Source organism: Pelmatolapia mariae, linkage group LG13 (genome assembly GCF_036321145.2).
Source record: "Pelmatolapia mariae isolate MD_Pm_ZW linkage group LG13, Pm_UMD_F_2, whole genome shotgun sequence".
In the NCBI taxonomy this organism is placed as follows: domain Eukaryota; kingdom Metazoa; phylum Chordata; class Actinopteri; order Cichliformes; family Cichlidae; genus Pelmatolapia; species Pelmatolapia mariae.
In genome coordinates, this window is record NC_086238.1 from 6,144,295 (window position 1) to 6,157,347 (window position 13,053).

The 13,053-nt window shown below is 39.4% G+C and overlaps 1 protein-coding gene across 1 annotated transcript; it reads left to right on the top strand.

Annotated features, from left to right (window-relative positions):
- Nucleotides 1-500: 500 nt before the first annotated feature.
- On the top strand, nucleotides 501-12,804 carry p4ha1b (prolyl 4-hydroxylase, alpha polypeptide I b). Its single transcript, XM_063491292.1, has 15 exons — nucleotides 501-701; nucleotides 3,385-3,467; nucleotides 3,595-3,691; nucleotides 4,482-4,633; nucleotides 5,065-5,202; nucleotides 5,415-5,654; nucleotides 6,877-7,100; nucleotides 7,188-7,364; nucleotides 7,488-7,558; nucleotides 9,306-9,405; nucleotides 9,536-9,589; nucleotides 9,678-9,743; nucleotides 10,768-10,836; nucleotides 11,297-11,393; nucleotides 11,784-12,804. Exons 1-15 carry the CDS (start codon nucleotides 688-690, stop codon nucleotides 11,852-11,854), a joined length of 1,653 nt encoding a protein of 550 aa, XP_063347362.1. The 5' UTR covers nucleotides 501-687; the 3' UTR covers nucleotides 11,855-12,804.
- Nucleotides 12,805-13,053: the final 249 nt, after the last annotated feature.

The following is a 13,053-nucleotide window of genomic DNA, read 5'->3' on the forward strand; positions in this document are numbered from 1 at the left end:
CAGTTGAGACATAATGCAGTTAACAATTTGCCCCTCTGCACACACACACACACACACACGTAGCTCCACCCTGTTGAATTCAGCTGCATGCAGAAGGAATTCACTCCCTACCATCCCACACTTTTTTTTCTTTTTGTGAAGCTAGTAAGAATAATTTTTCTGGAATGTGGGAGGAAGATGATGAAAAATGTCTGTTCGTTCAATGTAAACGTTACAAAAATACACAAAACATCTGTTGAATGGAGATGATGGGCCCGGAGTGCAGATGCATACATGCAAAGTTGAGCACATAAGTTTTAGAGAAAGAGGAGAAAGAAAATATCTATCTGCAGTCGAGTTTTAACACGTGGCATGTGACCTCACTGGAACGATTTCCACATTAAACCCCAAAATACTCATCTTCGGTCGTGTCGGTACGGGTCAACACTATTACAGGCACCTCCCCTAGCAATTTACAAACGACAGCCCCCTAAGTTTTCAGAAGCAGGAGAGTGTATGCATGTGAGTCTGCACGTAGCATCCAGCCCCATCCTTTTAGAAATACAGCCCGAACCACCAGATAGCCAATAGTGCACCGAATCATCACAGACAGGAAGAGCCACCGGACCGAGTCTCCATCTTCAGACCGTTAACTTCACTGAATCGGTGTGGGCTTCAGGGAGAGACCCCGACGGCTTCTGCTACAGGATGCTCTCGATTAGGTGACTATCGACCCCTTGAGTGAGATAAGAAATGTAGGCTTATCTAGAAAATGTGTTTACATTTCAGATAGTTACCAGTTTACAGATTACGTCTTTTCACAGTGTTTGTCGCTGTTACCAACAGCAACCGTTGTTGCTGCCAACTGATTTGCTGTGCGAGCTTTGAGCTAGCGGCAATGAAAAGTAGATCAAAAGTAAGCCAAGTTTTCGGTTTCTGTGTTGTGGGTCAAAACAAAGATTATACTACTAAACTAAGCAGGAGGCAATGAGATGACCTGAACCAGTTAGTTAAACTAGAAAATAGCAAGAAAAGAAAACGTAACCTGGCTTCTCCCTGTGAAACTTTAGCTAGCTTTAGTTTTCCGGTATTCCAGCGCAATGCAGCGTGGGATGCTTCTGCCGTCACTTTGCTTTATGCCTCATTTAACAACCTCTATACATTTTATTTGTTAATGCCAAACATTTTTCACACTTAGTCTGTCATATTTCATACTGAGTAATCACATAGTCTTATGGCAACAAGGAGATAAAATGTCATATCGAGCTACAAACTTTGTTTATATGGAAGTCCGATTTACTTAATGTAATTAAATGTAACTTCCTCCCCAAAACAACACCAACCAAGAAGTAAAAGCCTTCCTGCTGCTGTTCAGTCTGCAGCATTCATTGACTGAGGTTTGCAGGTAATATCAGACTCCATCGGGCAGTGTGCAGTCCTCACACAGGAGGGAGGGGCGAAGACGTGGCAGTCCTCTTCCATGCACGTCCTGTGCTATCTGACTCCATAGCTGGAAAACTTGGAGACATTTTGTGCGATGAAGGAAGTTTCTCAGGGCAGACTCTCAAAAATAAAATTGTTTTTGTCAGGAACAGGTTTAAACTTGTTATAACGTATTGCGAAGCTAGTTAGGCTATTAAAATTGTGCTTTTTTTTGTCTGGGTGTTGTTTGTTTCATTACGTTTCCCCCCCTGTATTTATCTTAAATATTCCTTATGTATACTATGGATTAGTTATGTTCTCATCATAACAGGTAAATAAGTTTTAGAGTTTGTTTTAAAAAAAAAAGGTACTAAATATGCACCAACATCTAATTGTCTATAAAGATTTCGAGCTCTTTCTTTTAACACTTAATTCACTCTCATTGTGGCTGTTGCTGCTGCCCGGTACAACGTTTACAGCCCTGTAGCTGAAAGTTGATTAGGAAAGCAGGGAGTGGTACAAGTGACATGACAGGATAAAGGCAAGTAAACTAGCAAATTGCTTTATCACATGACTTTATGGATTTACATCCATCCAAGGAATTTTTAAGGGTGGATACTTTTGAGGAAACGCGAACCCTGTGGTCCAACCAAAAGGAGTTGCCTTTTAGATTACACATGAACTGGTTTCTAGGTCAGTAAGACTTTGTTTTTATTCTTAGTTTTTTTTTAATATGGGATGTACCAACATGCTTATTAACACAATCACCTCCTTTCACTTCCATGTGTGGCGTGACCAGAACACTTGGTTTGAAATTAGAAATGTTCAATATACAGCTATCATTTTTGCATCACACTTAACTGAGTGTGAAAGAAGATTGTAGTAATTACCCTATCATTACACTGGGTACAATAATTGCATTCTTATAAACTTTTATCTTGGAAATCAGAAAGCGGAAGAGGCATATTTATGGCTTTTAAGTGGCAGCACACATTATGCAGTTGCAGAAGTAGCTTGGTAGCAGTAGAGGATAATGGTAAGTTGTGTCTTGCTTCAGGTTTTTTTTCCTCCCTCTCTGCTTCCTTCTGCTGACCTAAATTGAAATCCCATATGAAGTCACTCTATTTTTTATTCTCATACAAGACTTGCCCTTGTGGCAGAGTCGAACCTGCCTCAGCCTGCTGCTGGCTTACACTGAATAGTTTATGTACGCTTCATGACCTTCATTTTGCCTGTGCGCTTATGGGTGTGTGTGTGTGTTTGTGTTTACACTATATTTATAACAAACCATCTCACTTGGCCAAGCAGCAGGCGTTTTATAATGTGGGGGATTTTTGGTCTTGATTCTTTTGGCTTAATTTCTTTCCAAAACTTTTGTCCAAGTCTGCTCTCTTGCTATTTTTCTTTTGAAAAACAAAAAGCCAAAATGTGATATGCCACAGGCCAACATGGTTCAGTTTGGGTATATTTACAGTCTTAGTAGTTTGGATTTTTTTAGTACATTCTTGAGATAAATAAGTGATCTAATTTTGATGCCAATCATGGCATGTGGCATGTTGTGGACATCCCAGAACATTTAAAAGCAAAATTCTTGCACATTTGCCCTGAATTTCTGTTATGTGGGTAAGAAAAAAAATTAGCACCACAATAAAATTTGCTTGGACGCAGACAATAAAAGAAGTATAAAGAAGTGCATGTGAGAATGCACAATGGAGTCATGCATTCTCCTGTAATTTGTGGCTGCAAGAAGCAAAAGATCACAGTGCTACCTGTCTGAGGCCTAACTGCCAGCCTCAAAGCTAAACCAGACATATTTTAGCAGTGTGTCTGGTTTAGCTCTTTAATTATATGACTAGAATAAATGGGATTAAGGTGATACCTTAAGATAGAAATTAAAATGTCTTCAAAATAGGTAGGTCATTCACTGACTCTTTTAATCTGCACGTTTTATTAATTTAATGTTCTTCTCTCACTTTTTGTCAGAATGGAGCTGCCGTGTTATTGTTTATTGCTGCTGAGCTGCCTGCAGTCGCTCTCAGCCCACGCTGACTTCTTCACTTCTACAGGTAAAAGACTTGTTATGTTACTACACACACACAAGGCCAAGAAATTTTAAAGCTCGTACTGATTTTATTAGATTAGTATAGTTTATCATTTCAGTGTTTGCAGTTAATATGTGTTTGTTTCTTTCAGGCCAGATGACAGATCTGTTGTACACAGAAAAAGATCTTGTCACCTCTTTGAAGGACTACATCAGAGCAGAGGAGAGCAAACTAGAGCAGATCAAACGGTGAGTTTGTTAACTCCTGGGTGTGATTTGCTGCTGGGGGCATTTCTCCCTTCTCGTCGTCATGTCCTTGCGTCTGCTAAATTATTTTTATCCCAGTGCAACAGTCAACCGAGCACCGCAGTCGCTAGCTAAAATAGAGAGAAATAAAAAGGATAGAGTACAGAAACATTCCAACTGTGTCAACCACATGCCTGATCATTTCCATCAGAATCCCCTACAAAGATGAGATATGCAGCTTCTTATTTCAACTTTCTTAACTACAGTTATGTACCGGGGCAGCTGACTCACATCGCACAGTTAGAAAACTTTGATATGAAGGAGTGGGTCTCTGAATTAATGTTACCTGCACAGTTAGTTGGTGTTGCAACTGGTACAGCTACTGTGTCGAGAAGCCACACTCCTGTATGAAAAGATCAACCCTAACCTGACCCTCATTCATTGGATGAAGTTAGGACCTGTGATCCGTGATGCTTTAGGACACGTTACAGAGCCGAGTCAGCAGTAAAGGAGGATTTAATTCTGACAGGTTTATTGTTTATTGGGTATATTGTTGTTTATTGGATTTGGATGATAATATTGATTGATAATGACTGATAATATTGCAGCTATCAACTTCATTTAAAAATATAATTTGCAAGTGTCTATAAACATTGTGGTTAGCTCCATGTTTAATTTCTGAAGTTGCTTTCCTGAAACTCCATAAATATTATATATGACAGCCGTAATAATAGGTAACTTGCTTACAAGTGTAATCAACACACTTTAATCCATATTACCTTTTTTGTGATAGGTGGGCTGAAAAATTGGATTTCTTGACAGTTACTGCCACGCAGGACCCTGAAGGCTTTCTGGGACACCCTGTGAATGCCTTCAAACTGGTGAAGAGGTTGAACACAGAGTGGGGGGACCTGGAGAGTCTTGTGCTCCGTGACACCACTGGAGGTATAAACAGTAAAGCCCAGGTTCAAATAATAACACTGTAATATTTGGTTTTATCAATGAGTGGTAAAAACTTAGAAAATAGTAAGAAATAATGTGAAAATAGTTGAAAGTATTTCAACCCAGGACTATTGTTAAATGTCAAAGCATTTACTAATGTTGGAACGACCACTAGACTGTCTTTAACTAGTTTAAGCTTGTATTATAGGTTCCTCTTTCAAGAGGGCCGGGGTCTTTTGAAAGCAGTGTCGGAAAAAGTGCAACACAGAAGTACACTAAAACATTGACTTGTTTGTTTTAGCTGTGTATGGATGAATAGACTAACTGCCAGACTAACTGTTCACCTCATTAAATTTTAAGAGAAAGTATTAAATTTCATTTTGAGTGATTAATGTGCCCACACATAGAATACTTTATCATGCCATTTTTCTCAGGATTTATTTCCAACCTGACCATCCAGAGACAGCACTTCCCAACTGATGAGGACCAGACCGGAGCTGCCAAAGCTCTCATCCGGTTACAAGACACTTACAGACTTGATGCCAACACCATCTCTACAGGAAACTTACCTGGTAAAATCCTCTGAGCAGTTGCATGTCGCACGTATCTGGCATAAAGTTTGCATGCCCATGGGCCTATTTGTTCATTAAGGATTCAAATGTACAGCTGTAAAGACAATGCAATTGCCACGAAAGTCACAATAAATGGACTATGTGAATTTCTGGGGGGAGGGTTTGTTCGTTTTCTGATTTCTTTCCCCCTTCATGTGTGTATTCCATACTAGGAGTGAAATACAAGAGCCACATGACAGCAGAGGACTGTTTTGAGCTGGGGAAAATTGCCTACTCCGATGCCGATTACTACCACACAGAGCTGTGGATGGCCCAGGCCCTGAAACAGCTCGAAGAGGGAGAGGAGTCCACTTTAGATAAGGTGACAGTGATCGACTACCTCAGCTACGCCATTTACCAGCAGGGGGAGATGGAGCGTGCAATGGAGTATACAAAGAGGTTGATTGAACTGGGTGAGTCTCTTCATATTCTAAAGAATTAAGAAGTAAGACTGTAATAGTGTGGTACTTGCTTTAATTTGGCCAAACAAAATAAATTATTGTTGGGTATTTTAAGCAGCAAGGTTTAGACTGAACGACAGGCTAAACAGAGGTGAGGCACAGGTCAACATTTCCAAGCCAGACAGACATAAACAGTTCAGGCAGTTGCTATGTTTGGGGCATAACATCTGTGCTGTAACAAATCTGTGGAGTCTTGTCTCAAAACGCTGTGCTGTTGGTACCAGCAAAACAGTTATCTGTATAGCACAATTCACAGAGAGGTGAAATCCATTTTTTAGAAATGACCTAGTATTTTTTTTTAGAGACTTACGTGTCATTTGTCCCCTTTTATTTATTGACGTTATTGATTTAACAGGAATAAGAGCAACAGTAACTGAAAGCACCCTCAGCACACTTAGATTGAATTCTGGGAACAGTTAAAAGATCTGCACCTGATGACTTGAGAGGTCTTATTGGGTTATAGACACCCAGCAAGTGAGAGATGTACTTGTGTGTGTGTGTGGGGGGGGGGGCAAAACACTGAGTGCTTTATGAACTAGTAGAAGGATTTAAAACAATCAAAGCTCAAAACCAATAGAGTGCGAAATAGCTTCCTTACCCGAGCTGCTGTCTCCATCACACCGCTTTGCCAATCAGTGCACCAATTCAAAGGACTATAACCAGCTACACACACAGGTCTGTGACTTGCTTATGTTCGCACACCCACCCTTTTCTTCAGAGAATACTAGTATGAGAAGTTGCACACAAAGCCACTTTAAAGCATTGAGCTACTTTTTAGTAGAAATATTTATACTTTCATATTCTGTAGTAACTATAGCAACCATTTGTACTACTGTTTTCTTCTGTCCAAGAAAGTGACACTGTCAGCTATCAGTTTAGCAGTAGTGAACAGCCCCCTTGCTGTTATTTTGAAAGTTTTGTTGCTTCCTGGGCCACGTCCTGCTAAAAGGGTGCCAAAGCACCCGAAGGACATTGTCCCAATGGATTCCAATGTCTCATACTGCAGCTTTTGACAGTAGTCCTCCATCTGAGTTGAAGTCATCATTACTGACTGATGTCATATATTTGTCATGTTAGCTGCTTTGTTGTTGTGATGGTTGGCATTGTGAAAGTTTTAGGTGCCATTGCTGCTTGTAATCACCACTGATGTTTTCTCCTGGTTTGTCACACGTAGACCCAGAGCACCCGCGTGGCAAGAGCAACCTGAAGTACTTTGAGTTTCAGTTGGAGAAGCAGAAAAAGGCTGCAGAGGAAGAAGCTCCAAAACAGAAGGAGCGCGAGAAAAGAGAAACAGCTGAGAAGAAGAAGAAGAAGCAGAAGAAGTCCAAAAAGGCTTTCTCTCTGATCCCAGAAAGGGAGAAATATGAGATGCTTTGCCGTGGAGAGGGTATCAAAATGGTGAGGAAGAGCTGAACGCAATTTATAACTTGCATACTGCAGCTCAGTTTTAACTTTTTGTGTACTCTTTTCTTTTTTCTAAATCAGACGCCTCGTAGGCAGAGCAGGTTGTTCTGTCGTTACTACGATAACAGTCGTAACCCCAGGTTACTGCTGGCGCCCGTCAAACAGCAGGATGAGTGGGACCGCCCCTACATTGTTCGCTACCTTGACATCATCTCTGATGCAGAAATTGAGAGAGTCAAGCAGCTGGCAAAACCACGAGTAAGCAGTTCAGATTTTAGGATTTCATAGGTGGTTTGGGATGTCAAAGGATGGGAGGTCAAAGCTGTTATTAGCAACGCATACTTTCACATCTTTATGTGTTTATCTGTGTGTGCTTCACAGCTACGCAGGGCAACCATCTCCAACCCCATCACAGGAGTGCTGGAGACAGCTTCTTACAGGATCAGTAAAAGGTAAGACAGAGCCTGATGATGAGGAGGAGAAAATCTTATTTTCCCCTTCAATAACTGAGCTCACGTCTTCTTCCTTACTCCCGTCTGATCATAGCTGCATGTTTCTGCCCCTCATAAAGGCCATCCTAAAGGCTCTTGAGCTGAAGCACTCTCTCCTGCTGACAATAAATGTTCTAAAAATAAAGAAACATCTGTAGCTTTTTCCCCCCAGATATTACAGAAATGAAAGGGAAATGCTAAATTACTAATGCGACTGAATATGTAGTTATTTGTGGAAGAGTTGGATTATCCAACTCTTTTTTGAGGACCTTTTTATGGGTCTGTTTCTGCTCAAGTGTCTGCTCCATGAAGGTAGCAGAGGGGAAAGATAATACTCTTTTACTAGTTGATACTAACATTATTTCTTTTGTGAGCTGCCTTTTCTTTCCCTCTTTTTCTCCTTTTTATGTTTTGTCCGTCCTTATGCATGTGTGCTTCCGCAGTCCATTTTCCTTCCTTCTATGATACTACTCTTCCTGATACTACGTGTCCTGCTGTTGGAAATGCTGTAGTTAACGGGAGCTGTGGTGACTGAACCCCATCCAAGAAAATCTCTGTGAGGTAAGGGGTCAAAGATCACTTGGAAGGACTCTCTCCCTTCCCCTGCTCATTTGACTTCATATCTATACCAGGCTACCTGAGTTTTCCCGTGCTGGATTATTATGTCCCATAGAATTGTTTGGAAATCACTTTCCAATACAAGGCCATTTTTCTGTAGTTCTACATTTTGTACAAGTTCTGTTTTAAAAAAGAGACACTGTGAAACATCAAAGGCCTATGTAGTGCAGATAAATGACCGTTCAATTTTTATAGATGCCTTGCTCACTGTTAAATTCAAATTTAAATCCCATCCTAAAAATAGCACGTTAGCAGCCCACCAAAACCCCATGCTTTCTTTGGTTTTACTGCAGTTGGTAATTAATGTGTGTGGGTGCCAGGGTGTGGTGTTTCTTTTGAAGTTTTGTATGCGTGCATGACAGCCGGCACGTCTTTCTAACTTGAGTGAACTTGAGGTAACAGACAGATGGAACAGTTTGAACCCCATTTAAACGACTGCAAGAGACTTAAGGAAAGAATCCACTGGCTCATGCTTCATTCAATATCCATTTATAAAATATGACCTATCAGTACAAACTGTGAATGAAAAAAGATAACACACACAGACACACGTGTTAATGCTGATCTGCAGGCATTCTTAAAAACATGATGAAGAAGCTATATGGGCGAAGAATCATCTCACTGCCTTTGTAACGTCTTAAAAAAACTTGTTTTCCTCAACCCACATTAGAGTGTGTTGGAATTGTCTCTCATATAATGGCAACTGCAAGTTCGTGTTAAGAGATTGGACATTTTTATTTTGTTTTTCGTGGATATTATGGCCAGAAAAAAAATATTTTATCTAGTCCTAAACAACACTATAGAAATATCTTCAAAGATATTCATTAGATATTGTAAATCTGGATATTGTTCCCGTTTTCCATTCCCTTTGCACCTCTACTTCGCTTCTCTATCCTAATATTGCCATGTACAAACTCACGTTGCTTTTTGTTGGCTTTTGATTCCAAGTTTCCTGCGTAGCATGTCTCTCAGACACTTTTTACAGAAGAAAATTTTACTACCATCTAGTGGATAAAATGTGTGCCTTACTGAAATATGTTTCCCATGCTGTTTCATTCTTAGTTTCTCTGTGTTCCCTTCTATATTACAGTGCTTGGCTCACTGAATATGATGATCCAATGATTGAAATGATCAATGACAGAATTGAAGGTATCACTGGGCTTGAAATGGACACTGCAGAAGAGTTACAGGTAAAAAAGTTATTTCAAAACCAACAAAAACTGTACATGACCACCAAAGCAAATATGAAGCAAACAAGTTTCCCTGGCCTCCTTTGTACATCTGTTAGAAACTGATTTTTTTACATTTATTTGTCTGCAGGTTGCAAATTATGGTGTTGGAGGTCAATACGAACCTCACTTTGACTTTGGAAGGGTACGTTCTTTTTCAGTTTGCCACAGTTAATGTACTGCTGCATTAATGTGGTAGGATGTTTAACATGGTATTGGTTATCTCCGTACAGAAAGATGAGCCAGATGCCTTTAAAGAGCTGGGAACTGGGAATCGTATTGCAACGTGGCTTTTCTATGTGAGTAATCACCCCGTTGGACCAGCATTAACCTTCTTTTATTTATTGAAGTTTGATTTTTACTATACTAATTGCCTATGCTGGTACTGAAATTAATTTAGCAGTCAGTGACACAGTCATTGTTATAATTAAAGTAGACATTGTTGACTTATAAGTCTGCATATTTGATAATACTGAGAAAACTATCTTATTAAGTTTCAGTATACAAGAATGAACCCTGTCACTGCACATAGTGCTAGCAAAGGGCTAGCATCGTATCAAGGGCTAGCTGTCATCTGTGACTATGGGCTTTAGTGTCTTTGCTGTGATAGGACAAAATTTACTCTGCTGATGTGATAAGGGAAACATAGCATCTAAATTCTCAATTCAAATACAGTACGTTTAATATTATTACTTAATCGTAAAGTCATGTGACTCCTCACCTTGAAACAGTGTCACAAAGCATTTACATGAGTGAGGGGCCATGCTTGTTAGTCAAGAGGAACACGGGTAAATTTGGAAACAGGAGGATTTTATTTTACTCAAAAAATGCACAAAACTATTTACAAAAATTAAATTTGAAATAAGTTCTAGGAACCTCAGCAAAAGAGGTCAAATAATCTGAACTCAAATCAGGCTCAGAAATTAAAAAACAGAATAATAAAATGAACTAACTGCTTAAACAAAACCAAACGCAACTGAGCAGAAATTGACTCAGCATGCAGGAAACAAATGGAAACTTAAGTCTTGGCTGATCACACCAACTTAGACACACGGGGAAGCAAAATAAATAATGATCTGTTAATGATCTGTTATCCAGAGAAACCACATACTGTAGCAGCTAATTTAACAGCTACTTCAGCATAAATAATACATTGAACATAAGATTAAACACATTAACAGTGTTTACTTTACAAAAGTTAATTAAATCTGCATGCTACACACAATAACTATTCTATCTTCAACTTCATTTTATATGAAACTAAGGATCTCATATAAGTTGGATAAATTACACTGCTGGATTTTTCTTCTGTCTCTGTTGTAGATGAGTGACGTATCAGCAGGTGGAGCCACAGTATTCCCAGATGTTGGTGCAGCAGTTTGGCCTCAAAAGGTAAATGTTGATATTACTCCTCTTATAAATGTCCATTAATATTGATTTTCCAGCTAATCCTATTATGTAACAAACTGAAGAATTTTGTAAAAAGGTCACAGATGTCCATAATAAAGTACATAATAAACTAGAAAAATATACTTATTCAAGCACTTTTTCTCTCCAAAACACATTTTATTATTGGTAAAGGAGCATTTTCATCCAATATAAGCTCATTTAGCATAGTTAACTGCCAATCTGTTCATAAAAGGAGTCTTTCGTGTGCCCACATGCTCTTATAATGTTTTTAACTGCCATTTTAACAATCCCAATATAGTGAAAGAACACATGTATTTAAATATTGCTTTATTTATCATTTCACTTCTGAGAAATCTGTTGCAAGTACTTTAGGAGACCAAGTTTTGGCTCTCTGAGATGATGTGCAGAACTACTTAACCTCTGATGCCTGTTTGTTTTCCAGGGTACTGCAGTGTTCTGGTACAATCTGTTTGCCAGCGGGGAGGGAGACTACAGCACTCGACATGCAGCTTGTCCAGTGTTGGTGGGCAACAAGTGGGGTGAGTTTGATTGTTCTTGTCGGCTATAAAACCGTCTACCTGAGTAAGCATTGTATAAAAGAATAGTGCTTGATTTGAGGACTTGGGGATTTTGGATGATTTTGAGACACCAACACAAGGCCCAACTTCTGTTGAGCCTGTGTCCTCCACCTCCCTCAACTCTATTTACACTTTTAAACATTAAAATTATATTTAACAATTAAGACAATGCCATTTAAAAAGTCTGAAAAAGACATTTTAGTGTCAATCACTGCTTGATTAATAATGTTACTACACTGGCCAAAATAATTGTGAATTTACAGATGTTTTACATATTTAAATATGTGAGTGTGTGTGTCTGTGTAAGACTGGTCTTATGATTAATCTGTGTATTTTTCTTTCCATCATCAGTATCAAACAAGTGGATTCATGAAAGAGGCCAGGAGTGGAGGCGACCTTGTGGCCTAAGTGAATCTGAATGATTGTCCTCATCACCTTCGTGCCCCTCTCTTCCCCTCCTTGTGAAACACCCAGGACTAAAGAACTCTGCTGCAGATCACAGCGTGATGATGGATACACATGGATACAAAGAGTCTAAATGGCTCACCTCCTTTCTATAAACACTGACTTGTGTTTTTTTTTTCCTCTCGCTCTCCACTTGTTAGTCAGTTTCAGAGACTGTTTTGGTTAATGTCAAACTCCTGGACTGTATTGGCATTAAGGTGCCAAGGTGACATGTTCATAAGGTTTGTTGGATGGTTTTGAGAAACACTTGAGCCCCTTTGTTTGCACTCTGAATGAACCTTATAAAATACTAAACTGCATCAGAGATCTTCGTCTTTCCTGACAAGTCAGTTTGATGTTCAGGTTGAGCTTTCCCTGGCAAACACTCCAAAGAATTGAAAATTATGACCATAATCCAGGATTGTGGGGGTTTTTTGGTGGAAAAATAAACACTTTATTCCCTGTAAGCTGTGTAAAGATCCAGAACTGGTTTTAGTTACTTGCAGTCTATGCAGTACATTATCACATGTTGCTGATCTTCCTAAATGCCACTGTTTATCACTCATTGTTGCAAAATGTATTGTGCACACATGCATGGGTACACTTACAGAGAGGTGCATACACCCCGATACTGCATAACAGTAATTTTATATTTATGTGTTTTTCCTGGATTTAATCCTCATTGTCTTAGTGTTATGTGAGGGGGAAAAAACAAGCAGATGCACTACATTTTCCCATAACGGAGTCAAATAGTGATTCTTTAGGGTAGGTTTGGAAGAGTGTGACCAATGCTTTCAGTGTATATAATGTGTTGGGTTTTTTAAGAAAGAGGCATTTTATTTATATGTCCTAAAAACAATTTTATGTTGTTTATGCTTTAAATTGAAAAAACAGTGTTTTCTTTTTTCTTTTCTACAATAAACTACGTTACCATAAAGAAGATGATCAACTGTCCTTCTGCAGTGTGTGTGTGTGTGATGGGAATTTTTTTTTTTTTTTGGGGGGGGGGGGGGGGGGGGAGGTAATGAAGGCATCACGTGACCGACCAATACTAATGATACCGTCTGTTGTTCATCTGTGGCAACCAGGGCCAGACGTCTGTCAGGTCGGGAGGACAAGGGCAAGCGTGAGAGAGTGAGACAAAAGAAGGAGCAGCTCTGTGAAAAGAGGAACTTTT

Coding starts and splice junctions, on each gene's coding strand:
- p4ha1b (XM_063491292.1), top strand. Junction 3,468..3,594: donor TGACTTCTTCACTTCTACAG/GTAAAAGACTTG, acceptor TGTTTCTTTCAG/GCCAGATGACAGATCTGTTG. Junction 5,655..6,876: donor AAAGAGGTTGATTGAACTGG/GTGAGTCTCTTC, acceptor TGTCACACGTAG/ACCCAGAGCACCCGCGTGGC.